Source organism: Rhinopithecus bieti, unplaced genomic scaffold (genome assembly GCF_001698545.2).
Source record: "Rhinopithecus bieti isolate Rb0 unplaced genomic scaffold, ASM169854v2 scaffold_29928, whole genome shotgun sequence".
Lineage (NCBI taxonomy): Eukaryota > Metazoa > Chordata > Mammalia > Primates > Cercopithecidae > Rhinopithecus > Rhinopithecus bieti.
The window spans coordinates 6,094,116-6,119,187 of NW_016814053.1; the positions used below are offsets into that span (position 1 = coordinate 6,094,116).

The 25,072-nt window shown below is 39.2% G+C and overlaps 1 protein-coding gene across 1 annotated transcript in view; it reads left to right on the forward strand.

Moving 5' to 3' along the window:
- CDKN3 (cyclin dependent kinase inhibitor 3) overlaps nucleotides 1–18,663 on the forward strand; it is a 25,503-nt gene extending 6,840 nt beyond the window's left edge. Inside the window, exons 4-8 of the mRNA XM_017849487.1 lie at nucleotides 7,219–7,263; nucleotides 9,947–10,169; nucleotides 14,352–14,383; nucleotides 16,309–16,412; nucleotides 18,435–18,663. Coding sequence (XP_017704976.1) covers nucleotides 7,219–7,263; nucleotides 9,947–10,169; nucleotides 14,352–14,383; nucleotides 16,309–16,412; nucleotides 18,435–18,521 — 491 coding nt within the window. The 3' untranslated portion in view covers nucleotides 18,522–18,663. The remainder of the gene's footprint in view (nucleotides 1–7,218; nucleotides 7,264–9,946; nucleotides 10,170–14,351; nucleotides 14,384–16,308; nucleotides 16,413–18,434) is intronic.
- The last annotated feature ends 6,409 nt before the right edge of the window (nucleotides 18,664–25,072 follow it).

The following is a 25,072-nucleotide window of genomic DNA, read 5'->3' on the forward strand; positions in this document are numbered from 1 at the left end:
TTTTTTTTTTTTTTTTTTTTTTTCTTGAGGCAGAGTCTTGCTCTGTCGCCCAGGCTGGAGTGCAGTGGGACGATCTCCGCTCACTGCAAGCTCCACCTCCTGGGTTTAAGCCATTCTCCTGCTTCAGCCTCCCTAGTAGCTGGGACTACAGGCACCCACCACCACACTGGCTAATTTTTTTGTATTTTTAGTAGAGACGGGGTTTCACCGTGTTAGCCAGGATGGTCTCGATCTCCTGACCTTGTGATCCACCCGCCTTGGCCTCCCAAGATGCTGGGATTACAGGTGTGAGCCACCACGCCCAGCCTGATCTTAGTTATTTCTTGTCTTCTGCTAGCTTTTGAATTTGTTTGCTCTTTCTTCTCTAGTTCTTTCAATTGTGATGTTAGGGTGTCGATTTTAGATCTTTCCTGCTTTCTTATGTGGGCATTTAGTGCTATAAATTTCCCTCTAAACACTGCTTTAGCTGTGGCCCAGAGATTCTGGTACATTGTGTCTCTGTTCTCATTGGTTTCAAATAACTTCTTTTTTTCTGCCTTAATTTACCCAGTAGTCATTCAGGAGCAGGTTGTTCAGTTTCCATGTAGTTCTGCGGTTTTGAGTGAGTTTCTTAATCCTGAATTCTAATTTGATTTCACTGTGGTCTGAGGGACTGTTTGTTATGATTTCTGTTCTTTTGCATTTGCTGAGTAGTGTTTTACTTCCAATTATGTGGTCAATTTTAGAATAAGTGCGATGTGGTGCTGAGAAGAATGTATATTCTGATGATTTGGAGTGGAGAGTTCTATAGATGTTAATTAGTTCTGCTTGGTCCAGGGCTGAGTTCAAGTCCTGGATATGCTTGCTAATTTTCTGTCTCATTGATCTGCCTAATATTGACAGTGGGGTGTTAAAGTCTCCCACTATTATTGTGTGGGAGTCTAAGTCTCTTTGTAGGTCTCTAAGAACTTGCTTTATGAATCTGGGTGCTCTTATATTGGGTGTGTATGTATTTAGGATAGTTAGCTCCTTTTGCATTGATCCCTTTACCATTACATAATCCCCTTCTTTGTCTTTTTTTATCTTTGTTGGTTTAAAGTCTGTTTTATCAGAGACTAGGATTGCAATCCTTGCTTTTTTTTGCTTTCCATTGTTTGGTAAATATTTCTCCATCCCTTTATTTTGAGCCTATGTGTTTGCATGTGAGATGGGTCTCCTGAATATAGCACACCAATGGATCTTGACTCTTTATCCAATTTGCCAATCTGTGTCTTTTAATTGGGGCATTTAGCCCATTTACATTTAAGGTCGATATTGTTATGTGTGAATTTGATCCTGTCATTATGGTGCTAGCTGATTATTTTGCCCATTAGTTGATGCAGTTTCTTCATAGCATCAATGGTCTTTACAATTTGGTATGTTTTGCAGTGGCTGTTACCAGTTGTTCCTTTCCAGGTTTAGTGCTTCCTTCAGGAGCTCTTGTAAGACAGGCCTGGTGGGGACAAAATCCATCAGCATTTGCTTGTCTGTAAAGGATTTTATTTCTCCTTCACTTAGGAAACTTAGTTTGGCTAAGTTTCTGGGTTGAAAATTATTTTCTTTAAGAATGTTGAATATTGGCCCCGCTGTATTCTGGTTTGTAGGGTTTCTGCAGAGAGAGCCGCTGTTAGTCTGATGGGCTTCCCTTTGTGGGTAACCAGACCTTTCTCTCTGGCTGCCCTTAACATTTTTTCCTTCATTTCAACCTTGGTGAATCTGATGATTATATGATTCATTATAATGAATCATTATAGTGCATTATATGATGCACCAATGCACCAATGNTTTGTATCCTGAAACTTTGCTGAAGTTCCTTATCAGCTTAAGGGGATATTGGGCTGAGACAGTGGGGTTTCCTAAATACACAATCATGTCATCTGTAAAAAGAGACAATTTGACTTCCTCTCTTCCTATTTGAATACTTTTTATTTTTTTTCTCTTGCCTGATTCCCCTGGCAAGAACTTCCAATACTGTGTTGAATAGGAGTGGTGAAAGAGGGCATTCTTATCTTGTGCCCATTTTCAAAGGGAATGCTTCCAGCTTTTGCCCATTCAGTATGATACTGGCTGTGGGTTTGTCATAAATAGCTCTTATTATTTTCAGATACGTTCCATCAATACCTAGTTTATTGAGTGTTTTTTAGCAAGAAGGGGTGTTGAATTTTATCAAAGGCCTTTTCTGGATCTACTGAGATAATCATGTGGGTTTTGTCACTGGTTCTGTTTATATGATGGATTACATTTAATGATTTGCATTATGTTGAACCAACCTTGTATCCCAGGGATGAAGTCGACTTGGTCGTGGTGGATAAGCTTTTTAATGTGCTGCTGGCTTCGGTTTTCCAGTATTTTATCGTGGATTTTCGCATCAATGTTCATCAAAGATATTGACCTGAAATTTTCCTTTTTGTTGTGTCTCTGCTAGGTTTTGGTATCAGGATGATGGCTGGCCTCATAAAATGAGTTGGGGAGGATTCCCTCTTTCTCTGTTGTTTGGAATAGTTTCAGAAGGAATGGTACCAGCTCCTCTTTGTACCTCTGGTAGAATTCAGCTGTGAATCTGTCTGGTCCTGGGGTTTTTTTGGTTGGTAGGCTATTAATTACTGCCTCAATTTCAGAACTTGTTATTGGTCTATTCACAGATTCGACTTCTTCCTGGTTTAATCTTGGGAGGGTATATGTCTCCAGGAATTTATCCATTTCTTCTGGATTTCTAGTTTTTTTTGCGTAGGGGTGGTTATAGTATTCTCTGATGGTAGTTTGTATTTCTGTGGGATCGGTGATGATATCCCCTTTATCGTTTTTTATTGTGTCTATTTGATTCTTCTCTCTTTTCTTCTTTATTAGTCTGGTTAGTGGTCTATTTATTTTGCTAATCTTTTCAAAAAAACCAGCTCCTGGATTCATTGATTTTTTGAAGGGTTTTTTATGTCTCTATCTCCTTCAGTTCTGCTCTGATCTTAGTTATTTCCTTTCTTTTTTTTTTTTTTTTTTTTTCTTGAGGCAGAGTCTTGCTCTGTCGCCCAGGCTGGAGTGCAGTGGGACGATCTCCGCTCACTGCAAGCTCCACCTCCTGGGTTTAAGCCATTCTCCTGCTTCAGCCTCCCTAGTAGCTGGGACTACAGGCACCCACCACCACACTGGCTAATTTTTTTGTATTTTTAGTAGAGACGGGGTTTCACCGTGTTAGCCAGGATGGTCTCGATCTCCTGACCTTGTGATCCACCCGCCTTGGCCTCCCAAGATGCTGGGATTACAGGTGTGAGCCACCACGCCCAGCCTGATCTTAGTTATTTCTTGTCTTCTGCTAGCTTTTGAATTTGTTTGCTCTTTCTTCTCTAGTTCTTTCAATTGTGATGTTAGGGTGTCGATTTTAGATCTTTCCTGCTTTCTTATGTGGGCATTTAGTGCTATAAATTTCCCTCTAAACACTGCTTTAGCTGTGGCCCAGAGATTCTGGTACATTGTGTCTCTGTTCTCATTGGTTTCAAATAACTTCTTTTTTTCTGCCTTAATTTACCCAGTAGTCATTCAGGAGCAGGTTGTTCAGTTTCCATGTAGTTCTGCGGTTTTGAGTGAGTTTCTTAATCCTGAATTCTAATTTGATTTCACTGTGGTCTGAGGGACTGTTTGTTATGATTTCTGTTCTTTTGCATTTGCTGAGTAGTGTTTTACTTCCAATTATGTGGTCAATTTTAGAATAAGTGCGATGTGGTGCTGAGAAGAATGTATATTCTGATGATTTGGAGTGGAGAGTTCTATAGATGTTAATTAGTTCTGCTTGGTCCAGGGCTGAGTTCAAGTCCTGGATATGCTTGCTAATTTTCTGTCTCATTGATCTGCCTAATATTGACAGTGGGGTGTTAAAGTCTCCCACTATTATTGTGTGGGAGTCTAAGTCTCTTTGTAGGTCTCTAAGAACTTGCTTTATGAATCTGGGTGCTCTTATATTGGGTGTGTATGTATTTAGGATAGTTAGCTCCTTTTTGCATTGATCCCTTTACCATTACATAATCCCCTTCTTTGTCTTTTTTTATCTTTGTTGGTTTAAAGTCTGTTTTATCAGAGACTAGGATTGCAATCCTTGCTTTTTTTTGCTTTCCATTGTTTGGTAAATATTTCTCCATCCCTTTATTTTGAGCCTATGTGTTTGCATGTGAGATGGGTCTCCTGAATATAGCACACCAATGGATCTTGACTCTTTATCCAATTTGCCAATCTGTGTCTTTTAATTGGGGCATTTAGCCCATTTACATTTAAGGTCGATATTGTTATGTGTGAATTTGATCCTGTCATTATGGTGCTAGCTGATTATTTTGCCCATTAGTTGATGCAGTTTCTTCATAGCATCAATGGTCTTTACAATTTGGTATGTTTTTGCAGTGGCTGTTACCAGTTGTTCCTTTCCAGGTTTAGTGCTTCCTTCAGGAGCTCTTGTAAGACAGGCCTGGTGGGGACAAAATCCATCAGCATTTGCTTGTCTGTAAAGGATTTTATTTCTCCTTCACTTAGGAAACTTAGTTTGGCTAAGTTTCTGGGTTGAAAATTATTTTCTTTAAGAATGTTGAATATTGGCCCCCGCTGTATTCTGGTTTGTAGGGTTTCTGCAGAGAGAGCCGCTGTTAGTCTGATGGGCTTCCCTTTGTGGGTAACCAGACCTTTCTCTCTGGCTGCCCTTAACATTTTTTCCTTCATTTCAACCTTGGTGAATCTGATGATTATATGATTCATTATAATGAATCATTATAGTGCATTATATGATGCACCAATGCACCAATGGTGCATTGGGGTTGCTCTTCTCGTTGAGTATCTTTGTGGTGTTCTCTATATTTCCTGAATTTGAATGTCAGCCTGTCTTTCTAGGTTGGGGAAGTTCTCCTGGATAATATCCTGAAGTGTGTTTTCCAACTTGGTTCCATTCTCCCTGTCACTTTCAGGTACACCAATCAAACATAGGTTTGGTTGTTTCACATAGTCCCATATTTTTGGAGGCCTTGTTCATTCCTTTTAATTCCTTTCTCTCTAATCTTGTCTTCACACTTTATTTCATTAAGTTGATCTCCAGTATTTGATATCCTTTCTTCCACTTGATCGATTCTGCTATTGATGCTTGTGTATGCGTCACGAAGTTCTCGTGCTGTGTTTTTCAGCTCCATCAGGTTGTTTATGTTCTTCTCTAAACTGGTTATTCTAGTTAGCAGTTCCTCTAACCTTTTATCAAGGTTGTTAACTTCCTTGCATTGGGTTAGAACATGCTCCGTTAGCTTGGAGGAGTTTGTTATTACCCACCTTCTGAAGCCTACTTCTATCATTTTGTCAAACTCATTCTCTGTCCAGTTTTGTTCCCTTGCTGGCGAGGAGCTGTGATCCTTTGGAGGAGAAGAGACGTTCTGGTTTTTGGAATTTTCAGCCTTTTTGTGCTGGTTTTTCCTCATCTTTGTGGATTTATCTACCTTTGGTCTTTGATGTTGGTGACTTTTGGATGAGGTTTCTGTGTGGGCGTCCTTTTTGTTGATATTGATGCTATTGCTTTCTGTTTGTTAGTTTTCCTTGTAATAGTCAGGCCCCTCTGCTGCAGGTCTGCTGGAATTTGCTGGAGATCCACTCTAGACCCTGTTTGCATGGGTATCACCAGCAGAGGCTGCAGAACAGCAAAGATTGCTGCCTGCTCCTTCCTCTGGAAGTTTCATCCCAGAGGAGCACCTGCCAGATGCCAGCTGGAGCTCTCCTGTACGAGGTGTCTGTCAACCCCTGCTGGGAGGTGTCTCCCCGTTAGGAGGCGTGGGGTTCAGGGGCCCACTTGAGGAGGCAGTCTGTCCCTTAACAAAACTTGAGCACTGTGCTGGGAGATCTGTTGCTCTCTTCGGAGCCAGCAAGGCAGGAATGTTTAAGTCTGCTGAAGCTGTGTCCACAGCCATCCCTTTCCCCAACTGCTCTCTCCTAGGGAGATGGGAGTTTATCTATAAGTTCCTGACTGGGGCTGCTGCCTTTCTTTCAGAGATGCCCTGCCCAGAGTGGAGGAATCTAGAGAGGCAGTCTGGCTACAGCGGCCTTTCTGCACTGTGGTGGGTTCTGCACCCAGTTCGAACTTCCGGCTGGCTTTGTTTACACTGTGAGGGGAAAACCACCTACTCAAGCCTCAATAATGGTGGACACCCCTCCCCCCACCAAGCTTGAGCATCGCAGGTTGACTTCAGACTGCTGTGCTGGCAGCGAGAATTTCAAGCCAGTGGATCTTAGCTTGTTGGGCTCCGTTGGGGGTGGGATCCACTGAGCAAGACCACTCGGCTCCCTGGCTTCAGCCCCCTTTCCAGGGGAGTGAATGGTTCTTTATCGCTGGCATTCCAGGTACCACTCAGTTGGAAATGCAGAAATCACCCATCTTCTTTCTGCATTGGTCTCACTGGGAGCTGCAGACTATCCGGCCATCTTGCCCAGGAATCCCATATTTTCTTTATCCATTCATTGATTGATGGGTATCTGCGCTAGTTTTACATGTTTGCAATTGCAAATTATGTTGCTATAAACATGTGTGTGCAGGTGTCTTTTTCATATAATGACTTCTTTTCCTCTGGGTGTATGCCTACTAGTAGGATTGTTGGTCAAATGGTAGATCTACTTTTAGTTCTTTAAGGCATCTCCACACTGTTTTCCATAGTGGTTGTACTAATTTACATTCCCACCAGCAGTGTAAAAGTGTTCCCTTTTCACCATATCCGTGCCAACAATATACTTAGAACAAGTATTTGGTCAACTAACATATCATTCTCTGTACTGGGTAATAAGTAAATTTCATAGACCATTAGCACTGGGGAATACACTTTGCAAAGCCCTCATGGTGGACCATAGTTAAAGGAACACAGATCTACCTTTCACCCCTTCCAGATCGGCAGTCACAGCCCTACAGTTGTGCTTTGCCAATCTTAATAAAGCTTATAGCCTGGGGTACAAATGAGGCTGAGGACTACAACCAGGTACTTGTTACAGAAGAAACATAGAATACAGAATCCTTGATTAGGATGAATCCCTTTGATTATATTCCTAGAAATATCAGAAATTGAAATTCATATTCAAAATATAATTGAAACATATAAATGATTTTGTGAAATGACTTTATAAAGTAGCTATATAAGTGTTTAAACATACCTGTTACATATGACCAAAAACTGACTTTTTTACTTGCTTTATTATTACTTGTAGGTTGTAAATTTAAAGATGTTAGAAGAAACGTCCAAAAAGATACAGGTAGGTATAATATCACACAACCACACTAATGGGTTTTTTAAATAAATAGCACTGAAAATCTCTCTCTCAAAAAGAACAAATCATAGTTTATTTTTAATACAACAATAAATTTTCAGTATTTTGTGAAGTTTCAAACTGTAGACTTATTCTGATATGTAAAGAGGTATTTGTGAAGACCATCATTTACCTAATCATGGAGTTGCTTTTCACTGATTGTTGTAGTTATATTATACATATAAACTACATTTGAGGTTAGAATGTAGAAGTTGGCAGGAAAAAAGTATATAGATAGAAAACTGACATATTGCTCTTCCCAGGTCTTTACTGTTCCTTGCAGACTTGACTGTGGTAGTAGAAATTAAGCATGAGCTGGGAACTCCAAGTTAGCAGTGAAATTGTGAATCCTATATGGAAAATTTTGAGAACCAGCATCTAGATGGAAAAGACAGAATGGGAACTGGTTGTTGCATGATCAAGGATGTTCATACCATTATAGCCACAGTCTAATAATCCTCATAATCTTCCCCAGTTTGGAATTTACATATTGCATGATACTAACAAATGTGAATTTTCAAAAGATTTTATTCTGATTGGCCTGGAATGTCTCAAACCTACTAGTCCTACCAATGTCCTTATAGTATGGCAAATTAAAATGTATATATTGCTTGATTCTGACCAGTATAGATTTTTTGAATCTTAAAAACTTTTCCTGGTTATTCTGGAACATCAGTTTGCTAATGTACTTTTAAAAATTTATTCCTGGCCAGGTGCATTGGTTCCACACCTGTAATCCGAGCACTTTGGTAGGCCGAGGCAGGTAGATCGCTTGAACTCAGGAGTTCGAGGACAGCCTGGGCAACAAGGCAAAACTCTGTCTCTGCAAAAAATACAAAAATTAACTGGGCATGATGGCACGTGCCTGTAGTCCCAGCAACTTGGGAGGCCGAGGTGGGAGGATCGCTTGAGCCTGGGATGTCAAAGCTGCAATGAGCTGAGATGGTGCCGAGATCACAAGGTCTTGCTCTGTCACCCAGGCTGGAGTGCAGTGAGCTGAGATTGCATTACTGCACTCCAACCTGGTGGCAGAGCAAGACCCTGCCTCAAAAAAAAAAAAAAAAAGTATTCCTTACCTACCAAAAAAAGACTTAAAGACGCTAATAGATAGTTGACCCTTGTAGCATTTATAAAAATTTTCTGCTTTAGACACACCCACCATGCTAGGAAATTTCCATTTGGAGAACATTTAGGTCATAAGCAAAATATATGTAATTTAAATCATTGGTTCAAAGTCTGTCTTGTACATTTTGGAATGTCATATTCATTTAGCATTTTCTATAAAAACAGTTTCCAATTTTTTTTCTAAAACTTTTTTTTTTCTGCAATGAAATTTTAAATGGAATCCAGTACATAAAACAGGTCAATTTGTTTGATTGGAGACCTAGAATCTCCCTGCAGCAGTTCCTGAGATACCTTCTCAGAAAGCTGGAAAATCACTGGATAATAAAAATTACCAAATGTGTACAAGAGGCAAATAGATGTACAGTACTGTACATCTCAGGGATTAGTTCATGAGAAGGTACTTTGTACTTAAATAGCTAAATGTCCTTGGATTTAAGGGGCAGGGAGAGGGCTGGAGGTGGGGACACTTAGATCAGCCAGAGTTACTTATTTTAAACCAAATCCTCTTTAGTTAATATTGCCATAAAGAAGTCCCAGTGTATAGAATGCCTATAGTGTTCATATCATTATAATGAAAAGAGCTAGGTCACATAAGTTTAATACAGGTAATGTTTGATTTTTCTGGCGACCTAGTCTATAAAATTAAATACTCAAGGATGTGTTCCAGTGCAGATATGAGGGAGAATACTAGCACTCTGACACCATGGCCATGCTGGAGATTTTATATACAATACTCAGAGTCAAGCAAACAGCTAAGTGATGAAGTAACAGACATGGTTGATTTTGTGAGAAAAAGAAAAAAAGTACTATCATTCCTTAATTGAACATAGATCTATCATTCCTTAATTGATAGCACTTTTTTTCTTTTCTCACAAAATCAACCATTTTACTACTCAATTTTAAGTGTTTTAAGAGTTATTTTATGCCGGGCGTGGTGGCTCATGCCTGTAATCCCAGCACTTTAGGAGGCTGCGGTGAGCGGATCACCTGTGGTCGGGAGTTCAAGACCAGCCTGACTAACATGGTGAAACCCCATCTCTACTAAAAATACAAAATTAGCCAGATGTGGTGCCACATGCCTGTAATCCCAGCTACTTGGGAGGCTGAGGCAGGAGAATCACTTGAACCTAGGAGGCAGAGGTTGCAGTGAGCCAAGATCGTGCCATTGCACTGCAGCCTGGTGACAGAGCGAGACTCTGTCTCAAAAAAAAAAAAGAAAAAAAGAGTTATTTTAAAGCAGTATTTATTGCAAAAAAAATTTTTTTTGCAAGAACAGCAATTGACTTATTTTGAAATTCAGTAAAAGGCATTTTGACTTGTAAAATGAGGTTTAATTCTAGTCATCTTTTGATTCAGACATATCAATAGGCACTTCAGATTTATAGATTGTCATTTGGTATTAGTTTGGCTTAAGAAACTTAACTTCATATTCTCCCTCTTGATGGTATTTAAATGTGTGGTGTTTTCTCTGTGTGTGTGTCTGTGTATCCTGGTCTATTGGCAGAAGAACTAAAGAGCTGTGGTATACAAGACATATTTGTTTTCTGCACCAGAGGGGAACTGTCAAAATATAGAGTCCCAAACCTTCTGGATCTCTACCAGCAATGTGGAATTATCACCCATCATCATCCAATCGCAGATGGAGGGACTCCTGACATAGCCAGCTGCTGTGAAATAATGGAAGAGCTTACAATCTGCCTTAAAAATTACCGGAAAACCTTAATACAGTACGTTCTCCTTTTCTCCATACACTATGGGAGAAATGTCACAGTCAAAATGATTTCTGGAATCATGGTAGCCCTATTCAGTTATTACCTACTTTCTAGTTTGTTGTAAGGATTAAAAGGTAATAATGCACTAGAAAAGCACTGGCACAATGTCTGGTACAGGGTAAGTAGTCAAATATGTGCTGTTACTACTTTTCAAGAGTAGGGACAATAAATGAGTAGATTTGGAAATTATTAGAACAAGGTTACAAGCTTTGTTTTTATTTCTTTCCTTTAGTCTTAGACGTTTAGTGGCAATTTTGGGACCCTCCTTTCCCCTCCTTACCATCACCACCTCACTTACTAGCTTTTCAATTGCTTAGTTGCTTTCAACAGCAAGAAAATCAATTTTTTGGCCAGGTGCAGTGGCTGGCGCCTGTAATCCCAGCATTTTGGGAGGCTGTTGTGGTGGATCACTTGAGCTCAGGAGTTCGAGACCAGCCTGGGCAACATGGCAAAACCCCATCTCTGAAAAAAATATACAAAAGAACATGCCAGGCATGGTGGTACGTGCCTGTAGTCCCAGCTACTCAGGAGGCTGAGGTGGGGGCACTGCTTGAGCCTGGGAGACAGAGGTTGCAGTGAGCCAAGATGACAGTACTGCACTCCAGCCTGGGTGACAGGGAGAACCCATCAAAAAAAAAGAAAAAAAGAATAAAGTCAATTTTTTCAAAATTAGCTACCAAAAAAGTTATCTGTAAGCAACAAGCAGTCCTAAAAATATGACTTGAAAATTACATTTGATGATATGACTCTGCTAACAGATTGAAAGATGGCCTCTCATTGTGTGTCAGTGGCTATAAAAACACAAGCCGCTGGTGTGAAAGTTTAAAACAAAATAAAATAGGTTAAGGAAAGGGGACAAAATGAGGAAGACAGAAAAGCAGCTTGGAGAAAGGCCAGAGAGAGTGGCAGTGGGCAGTAGATACTAGCATGGCAAAGATTCAAAGGGGCAATGTGGGTAATAAACAAGAAATGCTCTGCCAGAAGTGAAACACACAAAGCAACAGAGAGCCAGCCATGGGGAGGAATCTGGCCTTTGCTATGCATAATGTACGTTTCATAGTCTAATAACCTGCTTAATCCTTTCTGGAATAAGGTAGGGTATTAAATAGTTTACAGTCTCAAAAGCCCTAAGGTCCTTAGGACATTGCTTTGAGCTAGAAGTATAGAAATTATATCAAATAGCCATGAGGTTCTCAGGGCACCTAGTGATAGGACAAGCCCAGCTAACGTCTGCCCTTAAACCTGTAGCCCAGGGGCCTCGGGCCAACAGCGCCAGTTCTGAAGGCAAACCAACTAGTATGAGGGTCTTTGGAGACACACACCTGTTTGTGGCCAAACTGAACTCTGACATACAGAGAAATACAGTTTGCAGAATATGCAGTAAGGAACTAGAAGCCATTCTACATCCTATTGTTTCCCATCTTCCTCTATGGAAAAGCATAGTCACTTATCCAGTACAAATTATAAAAGCTAAATTTCGAATAGATCCAGTTGTTGATGTGAAAGGTGCTGATACATATAGGTAAAATAGCATTAGATAGTTAAATGTAGCTGGGGAAAAATATTTTCCAATATATGGCCCTATTTTTCAAACCATTTTGAGATTTTTTTTTTCAAATAAATGTTTGAAAGCTGCCTTTACTGCAAAGTTTCCAGAAATCAAACTAGCTCTATTTAGCGAAGTGAAGCTTAACAAATTCTACTCTAGCTGGTTCTGGCAACCCAAATGCTCTGATGTTTGTGCAGACTACAAACAGGATAGACAGTAGATGGGTGACTTTGCATATGCTGAATGTTTCAGTCTCCCATAAAATAAAGCATCTGACAACTGGAATTTTGCATCATCCTAGAGCTTTCAAAGGTGTCCCACAGTGACTAGTTTATTTCCTATCCATTCTGCCATCTTTGAGGACCCGCACTTCTAGACAGCTATAGCACTTATCCTTCAGCAACAGGGTCTGGTAAACCTTTTTCACTGTCTTGTTGTCTACCAGTGCCATCTCACTGGTTCTGCCTGGACATTTGCAGCCCTTTATAAATCAGTGAACCACACTGCTTTCCTACTGTATTTTGTAGTTTCCTGGGGCTATTGTAACAAAGTACCACAAACCGGGTAGCTGAAAACAACAGAAATTTCTTTTTTCCCATTTCTAGAGGATGTAAGTCCAAAATTAAGATGAGAGCAGAGCCATGCGCCCTGAGACTGAGGACAGTCCTTCCATGCCTCTTCCTAGCTTCTGGTGGTAGCTGTCAATCCGTGGCAGGCCTTGGCTTACAGCCGAATCCCTCCAGTCTGCCTCTGTTGTCACATCATTCCTTGTGTGTCTGTCTTTGCATGGTGTTGTCTTCTTGTAAGGACACTAGTCATCTAGGATGAGGGCCCGCTCTAATTTATCTTAATTTGAATATACCTGCAAAGACTCTAATTCTGAATAAAGTCCCACTCACAGGTACAGGATAAGGACTTCAGCATGTCTTTTGGGGGGGACATAATTCAACCAGTAACACCTACCACGTACCACACGCTGAGACTACCAAAGGAGGCACAGTCCCCACCTTCGAGGAACCTGTAACTAACAACACTGCCGCTGAAGTGCAGTAAGACAAGAGGCGGCACACAGGAGAATGATCCTTTCTGTAGGAGCACAAAGGCATTTTAGGAAATGAAATTTGAGGTTTTAAAAGATGAGTAGGAGTTCATCAAATAGAAGAAAAAAGATGAAAATAGCAAAAGGTATAAAATAGTATTAATCTTGCAGAAAGACACTGAAGTGTTCTATCTCGATTTTTTTTTTTTTAATAAGACAGTTGTCTCTCTCTGTCACCCAGGCTGGAGTGCAGTGGCACTGTCATAGCTCGCTGTAGCTTTGAACTCCCAGGCTCAAGCGATCCTCCCACCTCAGGCTCCCAAGTAGCTAGGACTCCAGGTGTGTGCCACCATGCCAGGCCTTTTTTTTTTTTTTTTTTTTTTTGTAGAGACAGGGTCTCGCTTTTTTGCCAAAGCTGGTCTTGAACTACTGGACTCAAGCAGTCCTCCCACCTTGGCCTCCCAAAGTGCTGGGATTATAGGCCTGAGCCATTATGCCCAGCCTCTACCTTTATATGGTAGATCCAGATCTCTGAAACAGGCCTATGTCTGGAACACTTTGTAGAAAGCAAGTTCATGAGTAAGGCTAGGGGTCAGTACCTATTTGGTCCTCTATTTCACATCCTAAAGCAAGATATTTATCTACAGCTTTACCTACAATACAATACAATACAGTAATTGATGTCCTTAATAATAAGTCATCCATACTAATTTAGGTTCAGTATAACCTCTAAGTACATTAGGAAGCATGTAATACATTTTTTAGGATCTTTGAAAATGATTTAAATGAATAGTTTTGCTACTGAGGGTTAATCTCCATTTTTCTGGAAAATCCAGTTATACAAAACTGCTAATTTCTTCACAGTGCTAGATAACAGCAGCTAATGTTCATTTACTTCTTGCTCTGCGCCAAGCTGTGTTCTAAGTCATTGGCAAATGCTCACTCATTTGTGAGCCTCATTTAATCCTCACTCTGATGTACATACTATTGCTATCACCATTTTACAGGTGAAAAGGCTGAGTCCCAGAGAGATTGAATAACTTGCTTAGCTTTACACATGTAGTAAGTGGCAGAGCCAGGACTCAAGCCCAGGCAGTGGTGCTCCAGAGCCCATGCTCCAGACTTCAGTGATACCCTACCTCTGAACTCCTTTAGATACATGAACAGTTATTATCTACATGGCATTTGTCTGGTAACCACTCAGGTTTTGTTTAGACAGAGGAATAATCAAAGTGACAGTTGGTAAAACGTCTGATTTCTATCTATTGGTAACATTCTCCATTTCTCAGATGTGGATCTTGGAGCCTAAAGAGGTCAATAAAAAGACTCTGCCTATCTTGATGTTTAGAGGTATTCAGAATTCCTCCCTACAAAGAAAGAAGCACACCTTGCTCTCAGTTGATTTAATCAAAAATATTTATTAATCTTCCTGTGCAAGGCACTGTGCTAGGCGTTAGAGTTGTAAATAGAAGGCAGAAAGAGCAAGTCTTTAGTTGTAACTAGGGATGGAATGAAATGTACAAACTTGAAAACTGTATTTCCCTTTCAGCTGCTATGGAGGAGTTGGGAGATCTTGTCTTGGTAAGAAATATATTTCTATTATTTTTTTAACCTCCAAATAGAGAAACTTCTGTTTCCAGACCATATGCTCATTTTGTATTAAAATGGAACCAACCACAGTGTAAGTTTGCTAAGACTCAAAGGATGACTGACGGCCCTGACCATGGTGTTCCCTGAAAAGCTTGGCTGGGAGTGGGAGGTAGTTTCAGCATTGTTCTGGAGGATTCTGGCAAAACATCATTTACAAGTCTTAACACCTGCATTCTTATTTTTTAACATTTTTTGATGTTCTTCCTGTGTAGGTGTTATAATACAGTAACTTCCAAATAGTTTTCATGGGTAACTATTTATGAATACTGAAGTTACTATATGTTAATTTAAAATTTTTTTAAATGTACTAGGAAAACAAAGAGTTCATGAAATGCCACACTGGAGTAGTAGTTATTTTATTTTATTTTTTTTAGTGTTGGATGACATCAAAATTGAAAGCTTTTGTGTTTCAAAGAATACTATCAAAATGACAAGACAACCCATAGAATGGGAAAAAATATTTGCAATCTATATATTTGATAAGAGATTTATATCCAGAATATAAAAAGAACTCTTACAACTCAGTAATAAAAAGATAGGCCGGGCGTTGTGGCTTATGCCTGTAATCTCAGCACTTTGGGAGGCCAAGGCAGACAGATCACCTGAGTTCAGGAGTTTGAGAACAGCATGGGCAACATGGTGAAACCCCATCTCTACAAGAAATACAAAAATTAGCCAGGCATAGTGGTGCATGCCTGTAGTCCCAGCTCCTGTGGGGCTGAGTCTGGAGGACTGCTTGGGCCCAGGAGGTCAAGGCATCAGTGAACCAAGTTTACGCCACTGCACTCCAGCCTAGATGACAAAGTGAGATCCTCTGTCTCTCAAAAAATAATAATAATAACAATAATAAACACAACATAATTGAAAAATGGGCAAAGTATCCGAATAAACCTTTTATCAGGCAAGACACACATATAGTCAATAAGCACATGAAAAGATGTTCAACATCATTAAATCATCAGGAAATGCAAATCAGAATCACAGTGGATACCACTTGACACCCATTAGGAAGGGTATTATAAAAAACATGAAAAATAGCAAGTATTGGCAAAGATGTAGAGAAATTCGAACCCTCATACACTGTTGGTAGGAATGCAAAATGGTCCAGCTGCTTTGGAAAATAGTCTGGCAGTAGTTCCTCAAACAGGTAAACACTAACATATGACCCAGCAATTTCACTCCAAAGCATATACTCACAAACTTGTATACAAATGTTTATAGCAGCATTAATCATAATAGCCAAAAAATGGAAACAGCCTAAAATGTCCATCAGTTGACAAATGGATAAAAACAATGTGGCATATCCATACAATGGAATATTATTTGATCATAAAAAGGAATTAAATACAGACATAAGCTATAATATGTATGAACCCTGAACACATTATGCTAAGAGAAGTCAGACACACACACAAAAATATTATATGTTTCCATTTATGTGATTGCTCAGAACAGGGGCAGATCTACAAAGTAGACTAGTGGTTGCCAAGGGCAGGGGTTGATGGGGAATAGAGGATGAGAGCAAAAGGGTACACTTCTTTCTGAGGTGATGAAATGCTTTAAAATTGACTGTGGTGATGGTTGCACATGTCTGTGAATATACTAAAATCACTGAATGGATGAGCACTTTAAATGGATGAAAGAATGAAGCCAGTGTTAAACTTTAATTCAACCATATGGTCATTTAAGATCATAATTTAACTGTCAAAAACACACACTAAAAGTCTCAGTCTTTTAATTCATTTGGAACAATTACACCAGTCTTCTGTATCAACAGAAGTCTTATTAAATATAAAATGCTCTACCCTGTCACTAATTATTTAGCAACATATTATTTTTCTGTCATGTTCCATTAGTAGCTGCTTGTCTCCTACTATACCTGTCTGACACAATATCGCCAGAGCAAGCCATAGACAGCCTGCGAGACCTAAGAGGATCCGGGGCAATACAGACCATCAAGGTGAGGAGGTGGGCGGTGCTTGCTTGGTTGTGGTCGGGGTCACTGTTACACATACAGATTCATATGTAACCAAAAGGGCAGTGAAATGAAAATCCAAAGCACTCATTATTCAAATGCCACTCCACTTGCTTATGCTTTTAGTTTTTAAAAATTTACATGTAAATATAATCCAGGTAGTCTAAAAAAGCACACAGTATTTCAAACAAGATAATGGAAATGTGAACTTCTTGGTTTACTTTTCCAGGATCTACCTACTGCTCAGTTTTTACCTCAGTCAGTTTTGGGAATGGATCCTCTCACCTAGAACAATGAGATGGTTATTATTAATGTGAACTTGGTAGGTTCTTGGGTAGATTCTCGGCCAAAAAAATCTATGGAAGATCCTATTATATCACCAAAACATTTAATAAAGATAGATGAATGACTATAATACAAAAAATGGAAAGCAGTGCTAATTATCCTTTGTGGTGGATAACTGGGGACATCTTCCACATGTATATTCCCCTAACACTTCAAAACACTGCACTAGCAATGCCAAGGATATTGTATTAATCATGTTACTGAAAAGATTCTGCAGATTTCACTTCATTTTGTAGATCTGTAAAGCTAATGTGCCTTCCTTTTGGAAGCGTGCCCTCGCAGCATTAGAATCCACTCATCAGAGGAGTGGGCACCAAAGAATCCTGGCCGTTAGGCAGCTCCCTAGACTTGACAGCCCATCTTCCCAGGGTTAGAGTTCTAATTCAGTGTCATTAACAGTGAATTATCATAATTACTGATAAATGCACCAAGGAACCTGATTCTTAGGGCTTAAATAAGGTCATTAATGGGACAATCTATACAAGATCCACTCCACTGTACAGGTCTGAAACAGAGAACTCCCCTTATGTTAAAACCAAATGATGCGGCCAGGCGCGGTGGCTCATGCCTATATCCTAGCACTTTGGGAGGCTGAGCTGGGTGGATCATTTAAGGCCAGGAGTTCGAGACCAGGCTGGCCAACATAACAAAACCCTGTCCCTACTAAAAATACAAAAATTAGCCAGGGGTGGTTGTGTGTGCCTGTAGTCCCAGCTACTTGGGAGCCTGAGGCACAAGAATCGCTTGAACCCGGGAGGCAGAGGTTGCAGTGAGCCGAGATCACACCACTACACTCCAGACTGGGCGACAAAGCGAGACCCTGTCTCAAAAAAAAAAAAAAAAAAATCAAATGATGCTTCAAATCCAAAAAGTTCATCTCCCTTCTCTTGAAAACAAAATACATGGCCATGGCAAGATGTATATATGAATATCCTTATGTTTCACCTCTTTAACATTGCTGATAATTAAGCTCACATTACTACAGACTGTCAGTTTATCACCTCAGCATTCTGTGGCAAACAGGCTTGCTGGTGTTAGCAATGCAGTTTCCTCTTCTCAATAAGGGTATGAAATGAGATGATTGGCAGAGTAAGAATATCTTCTGGGAAGCTATTAAAACCCCAAATAAATTATTTAAGGCTTTTATTTTGCTTATCCCCTAAGATTAGTGATAGTTTGTTTTTAAAAAATACTGTCTATGAAAATTATTCCTAGTGGATTATGTTATCACAAAAAGCAGAAGACTAGGGCTTCTATAAATTAAGAAATGGGTTTTCTTAAATGTACCAGTCACTTGCTATAGAAAGTGCTCTGCCCTTACTTACCAGGGGGGAGAAAACGTTAGCAAAAATAATGTCATTATGTACTTTTAAAATCTTATTTGGTCCTGTAAGTAAAGAGAGAAAGGATTTTAGACTTATAACATATCCATATACATTTCATTTCACCTTCTGATTTTAGAGACTTGTAGAGCAAGTTTTCACACTACTATATAGCTTTACTAAAAGATAAAACTTCCCCACGATACAAATGCTTCCTTACCCAAAAAGATGTAGAATTGTGCTTAGCAAGTATTTTTTATTCCTAATACCTGCTAGTATTGTGCCCACACTGATAACTAGTTTACCACAGTGTATTCCAATGTATCTTTACTTTTTTCAGCAATACAATTATCTTCATGAGTTTCGGGACAAATTAGCTGCACATCTATCATCAAGAGATTCACAATCAAGATCTGTATCAAGATAAAGAATTTCAAATAGCATTTATATGACCATGTCTGAAATGTCAGAGTTCTCTAGCATCATTTGTATTGATATGAAACCACTAGTGTTATCAACTTGAATGTAAATGTACATGTGCAGATATTCCTAAAGTTTTATTAACAAAACTCATTGTGTCTTTCATTTCTTATAGGAACAGGAAAATTGGGATAGGAAAATTGGTATGCAAATTTTCCTTTTAGAAACGAACTGGTTGTTCTGGTAGACTTTACCTGGAGGTAATGCTGAAAATGTACATATGGAAAAATATTTGACTGCCTATTTTAATACTTAGTACTTCATTTTACTTCATTTTACTGTTTGTAACCACTGGGTAGCATATGACAAAGTAATAAGTAAGAAAATTGGTATGAGTGCCCAAACTTACTTTTAAATAATGTCCCCCTCCCTCTCTATTCCTCCCAAAACTTCTGCTTTTTACTTCATAGAACTACAGAATTGAAAAGGATCCTGTGAGTCTTCCACTCGCCCCCTCCCAGTACTGGATCAGCCCCAAGAGTGTTTGTTTATTCACTATCTGTGGAAACATTTTCAGAGATGAGGAATTCACTGGTTCAAACCGCTGCTCCACTTTTTTTCCACCCTAGGAACTATATGGAATGAGATTAATCCTTTCACATTTATTTCATAAAGAACTTAGCTACAGATTAACAATTTCCAACTCTCTCACTCCTTCACTTCCCCCTATACTATGAAACAGCTTTTTTCATCTTTAAATTCAACTTTGAGTTACCCAAAACAGTCATTTGGGCTGTAGACAAGGGTCACACACAATGTGTCAAACAGACACACCTGTTTGAACAGTCAGTGGTTTCTGTAGGGCTTACAGTAGTCACATGGCTCTCTTGGCTACTGGTAATTAGAAGTGTGAACCCATGTCCATTTGGCAATGACCACCAGGTTGCAGACTCATAGGCACTTCCACAAAAGACAAAGTTTCACCACATCAAAATTTCATTTTTAAATAATTATTCAATGACTGGCTGAGCGTGGTGGCTCACGCCTGTAATCCCAGCACTTTGGGAGACCGAGGTGAGCGAATTGCTTGAGGTCAGGGGTTTGAGACCAGCCTGGCCAACATGACAAAACCCCATCTCTACTAAAAATACAAAAATTAGCCAGGCATGGTGGTGCACACCTGTAATTGGGAGGCTGAAGCAGGAAAATCACTTGAACCCGGGGCAGGCAGGGGCGGGGCGCAGAGGTTGCAGTCAGCCGAGATCACACCACTGCACTCTAGCCTGGGTGACAGAGCAAGACTCCATCTCAAAAAAAAAAAAAATACAATGACTAAATGTCTTATTTTGTCTCACACTACTCTTCTTGCTGCTGATGAACTGCTTGAATTTCATTACAAAATACTGCAAAACAATTACCAGCCCTGTTTGGAAATTTCAGAGCACTAGTATGTATTGTAATATAAAATCAATATATTAATACAGTCATCCCTCAGTATCCTCAGAGGATTGGACCCCCCCCACCCCACCCCCAACAGCAAAATCCATGGATGCTCAAGTCCCTGATAGAAAATGGCATAGTATTTGTATACTTTAAAGCATCTCTAGTTACTTATAATGCCTAATATAATGTAAATGATGTGTAGTTATTATACTGTATTGGTTTTATTTGTAGTATTTTTTATTTTTCAAATATTTTTAATCTGCAGTTGAGTCAGCGGATTTAGAACCCATAGATACAGACGACCGACTGTACTTTTATACATACGCTGCTTCTACAACTTAACATTTTATGAGAATACTCAGGAAGGTAGGAGGATCATATATCCCAGCAGGATCTAAATGGTTAACCTAGGGATTTCATTTTCTCATATAATTAATACCAAAAGTTATATAGCAAGAAAGGCTTTTTTTTGAGACGGAGTCTCACTCTGTCGCCCAGCCTGGAGTGCAGTGGTGCAATCTCGGCTCACTGCAACCTCCGTCTCCGGGGTTCAGGCAATTTTCCTGCCTCTCACAAGTAGCTGGGACTACAGGCGCCGGCCACCACGCCCGGTTTTTTTTTTTTTTTTTTTGTATTTTTAGTAGAGGCGGGGTTTCACTGTGTTAGCCAGGATGGTCTCAATCTCCTGACCTCGTGATCTGCCCGCCTCGGCCTCCCAAAGTGCTGGGATTACAGGTGTGGGCCCCCGTGCCCAGCCCAAGAAAGGCATTTTTTTTAAGTACACGCTGTAATAATAGATTGGCCTTCTTCATGATTTTTGTATTATAACCATATACAATTTAAAAATCACAATTTCTATTAAACTTTAGACAGTCATTGATATTTACATTAGCCAATCTTTTACCGACAGTCCCCAATCTACAATGGTTCAACTTGGGATTTCTCAACCTTACAATCATGTGAAAGAAATATGTATTCAGTAGAAACGGTAGTTCAAGTATTCATACAACCATTCTGTTTTCACTTTCAGTACAGTACAATGTTTGAGACATTCAACACATTATTATATTGGCTTTGTGTTAGGTTATTTTGCCCAACTGTAGGCTGACGTAGATGTTATGACTATGTTTAAGGTGGCTAAGCTATGATGCTTGATAGTTTAGGTATATTAAATGCATTTGTGACTTACATTTTCAACTTACGATGTCCAGAGATAATTCCATTGTAAATTGAGAAGCATATGTATTATCATTCTCTCAAGATACATAGCTTATTCATGAATACTTAGGAAAATGGAGAGAAAATATTGGCATGGATTAATCAAATACTTTAATAATCAACTGAATTTTCAAAGTATTTGCATCTCTCAATTCCCACGGCAAGGGCTATTTAAGCCTCTACATTTAAAAAGCTTCAGTAGGCCAGGCGCAGTGGCTCATGTCTGTAATCCCAGCACTTATGGGAGGCTGAGGCAGGCAAATCACTTGACCTCAGGAGTTCGAGAGCAGCCTAGGCAACATGATGAAACCCTGTCTCTTCTAAAAATACAAAAATTAACCGGGTGTGGTGGTATGCATCTGTGGTCCCAGCTACTTGGGAGGCTAAGGTTGGGAGGATCACTTGAGCCCAGGGAGGTAGAGGCTACAGTGAGCCATGATAACACCACTGCACTCTAGCCTGGACAACAGTGAGACCTTGTCTCAAAAAAAAAAAAAAAAAAAATCAAAAAATTTTAAAAAATGCTTGACTGAACTACTTTAATACTAAGTATAAGGGAAAACATCAACTATTCTATAACAGAGAAACATGAGATGTCAATTACTAAAATATAATTGTCCAGTTAAATATTCCAGCATTCCAGGGAAAAGTATTTTCTCTACCTCACCTGTGGGATATTCCCCAAAACAATGAGCAAAGAGGGCGGAGAGAGAATCAGAGTCCTGGTCATACACAAACTAGCGGCATTTGAAATGAACACACAGACTCAGCCATTATGCATAAACTACACAAGGAAACATTTAAGACAATTTTTATTAAATACAAAAGCAAAATAAGCTCTAAGGAGTAAGGTAGGGCTATACTTAAGGGCATTTTCTGTGGACAGCAGGTACAGCACCATTAAGGTTAGCTTAGATTTTAACAAACCATGAGCAGAGACAGCTAACTACATTTTATGTTTCTCTTAGTAGTTTGAGGGTCTGCCTAGTAATCAAGAAATTTTACTTCTCCAGAACAGATGAACATGGTAACCAAACAAATGTAAATATTTAGAAAAAGCACTACACAATAAAATTATGACATGCAATTCTTACGCATGTCAAGATGTTCTCTTCATCTTCTACAATGTGCATTAACAAAATTAATGCAGATAAGACCTTCACTCCAACCCCAAAGATCTTACATGGTGAATACTATTTTCCAAAATCAGCAGAACAAGCTGCAGTTACTTCTTTTAGACATTTAGCTTTAGAACTCTGAATTTCAAAGTAAAATTGTTATAAAAAAGCTAGTCAATATATTTAGCAATAGAGCCACTCTTTTACTTTTGACATCATTCTGAGGTACTAATTCAGAACCATCTTCTAAGCTATCCTGGTAGTACCACAGACTTACTAGCTGCTTGGTCATACTGCAGATCAATGACTGATTTGAGCAAAGGAGCTTAAAATGATCTAAGGCTAGCATGATTAATAGTTTCCAAAAAGGATGAACATGAGTACTTTTATGAGCAACGCTAGATAAGATATCCGTATTTTTCTTTCCCCTAAAGAATATTTTTGCCATCAAAATTTCTGATTTACAATCATAACATACAACTGATTGAGAGATGCACATTTATGGATGTTAAATGACATAAGTAAACTAGACACATACTTTTAAACATAGATCATTATTTGAGTGGGCTTGATAACACTGCTAGGATATAACCACACCTAAAGTGAAAGCTCCCCACAAAGGGTATAAGTGACACACAGAAGTCATTATTTACACCATGGCAACATTCCACCAACTCTATCCATAAACATAGAAGGAAAAGAGAGGTGCTGTACAAAGGAAAATATTTTGCTGGTTTCAAAGCACATACAACTTTATTTCCTTTATATGTAAATATTTGACACAGCTTCAAAATATACTGATTTGGGGAGCAGAGAAGAGCTCTGAGAGCTGTCAGCAGGAGTGGTCGTCAAGGTGAAAACACTGAACTGGCTTTAAAAGAGACACATACTGCAAACTGCTGTGTACTTTGTTGCCATGTGAGACCCTTATCTGGGTACATGAAATTGACTGGTAGGTCTGTCAGTTGGTGGTACAATCAGTGAGCCTAGGAAACCATTACTAATACTGGACCCATACTCAAGTCAAAAGTGGATAGTCTTGGTCATTTCCTGTCACTTCCCTTTCCCATGAAAAATAATTCAAACTTCAAACAAATTAGCAGTTTTTCCATAGCCTGGGACCAAATCCTCCTCTACCCTGGAATGGGGAGTGAAGAATATCATTCAGCATTGAGAAAACTCAAATATCATTAATAACATTTGGATATGAGTGTTCAAATAATTTCTACCCCTAAACCTCCTTAGTATTAAAGGGCCATATTGCCATGATATAGTATTATTACTCAGTAAAATAACTGCTAAACAGACATTTATTATGTTAGAGTTTTAATTCAGGACAATCTGTGGTATCCATAGCAACAAAAAGTTGTTGGTATAGATATAACCAGATAGACACAAATGGGGAAAACAATTTCCTAGAGCTAGAAAGCTTTTAAAGATAAAGCACATAATACCAAAAGTAACTACAATAAGGGAAAAAAAAAAAGAGTACCTAAGTGAACAGCTGTTGCTAAACAGGGAATGTTTAACTTAAACTGGATTATAAACCCAGGTTAACCAAGCCTCAGCTGAACCCACATGAATAATAGGCTAGGGCCACCCCAAAGAGATTGATGTGGAAAATAAATCCAGAGCAATGAAAAGAGGCAGCCAGATATTGTCAGATTCAAGTATTTTGTTTCTGCTTTCTCTTGGTAAGTGATCTAATTCATAAACACTGACATGGTAAAAGTGGGTAGATACTAGGAGAGCAGGTAATCAATCTTCTAATCACTTACATGCCCAGGAACTAACAAACTACCACAAAGATGGATGAAACTCACTGTCAATCATCTTTGAGGAATCAGCTGAGGACTACATATCTTATTTGGGAAACATGAGAAAGTGGCTTCCACAAATTCCAACCAGTAAACTTACTCCTGGAGAATATTCTGGAATAGATTATTAAAAGCATGTTTGTTAACACTTATGAAGGAAAGTAGTGTTTGCTAAGAGAGGCAGGGTTCATGAAAATATTTTGACAGGAATACTCAAGTAACAGCCCCAGGAAACCCATCTGGATTACAGACTTGGCCAGGTCTTGCATGATCAAAAGTCCTTGTGAACAAGAAAGAAAAATAAGTGCATGCTGATCTAATCAGGTGGACTGGAAACTGAATGACTGCCTGTGCCCAAAGCATGAATCTTGAGAGCCCAGCAAGTACTCAATAAATAATTTGTTGCATGAACTGACGAAGAGTCAGATCCCTCTAGTTCTCCAGACAATAAAATACAAGGTCTTTAAAGCTTGCCTTGTTACGGAATAGTTAGAGTCTCCTCACTCTTCTGGTTCTACCTCTCTTCCTCAACATACTCACCCCCATTACTCAGAACAGTTAACAGCTACTCTCTCTCCCAACCATGGGAAACCACTGAAATAAAGCATTTTTCACTAGTAAAGAATAAAACAGCATCTAATCCAACAAGTTATTAGAGTAAGATTTCCACAAACACATCCATAAACTTCCTGGATCATTATATGAAATTTCTATACATTGGTTCTATTTCTTTTGATCCTCTTCTCAAGAAACTTCCAAACCACTTATTTTATTTTCAAATGCACTTAAACTTTCCTCATCCCAAAATAAACACAAGATTTATTTATGCTTTATGAAAACATGCCAAGCCATAATTACCTGCCTTACAAAGGCAGCAGCCAAAGCTCAAATTTGCAAAGGCCATTTTACCTTAAACTGTTCCAAAAAGGAAAAAAATAAAAAGTAAAATATTTTAAGGTGCC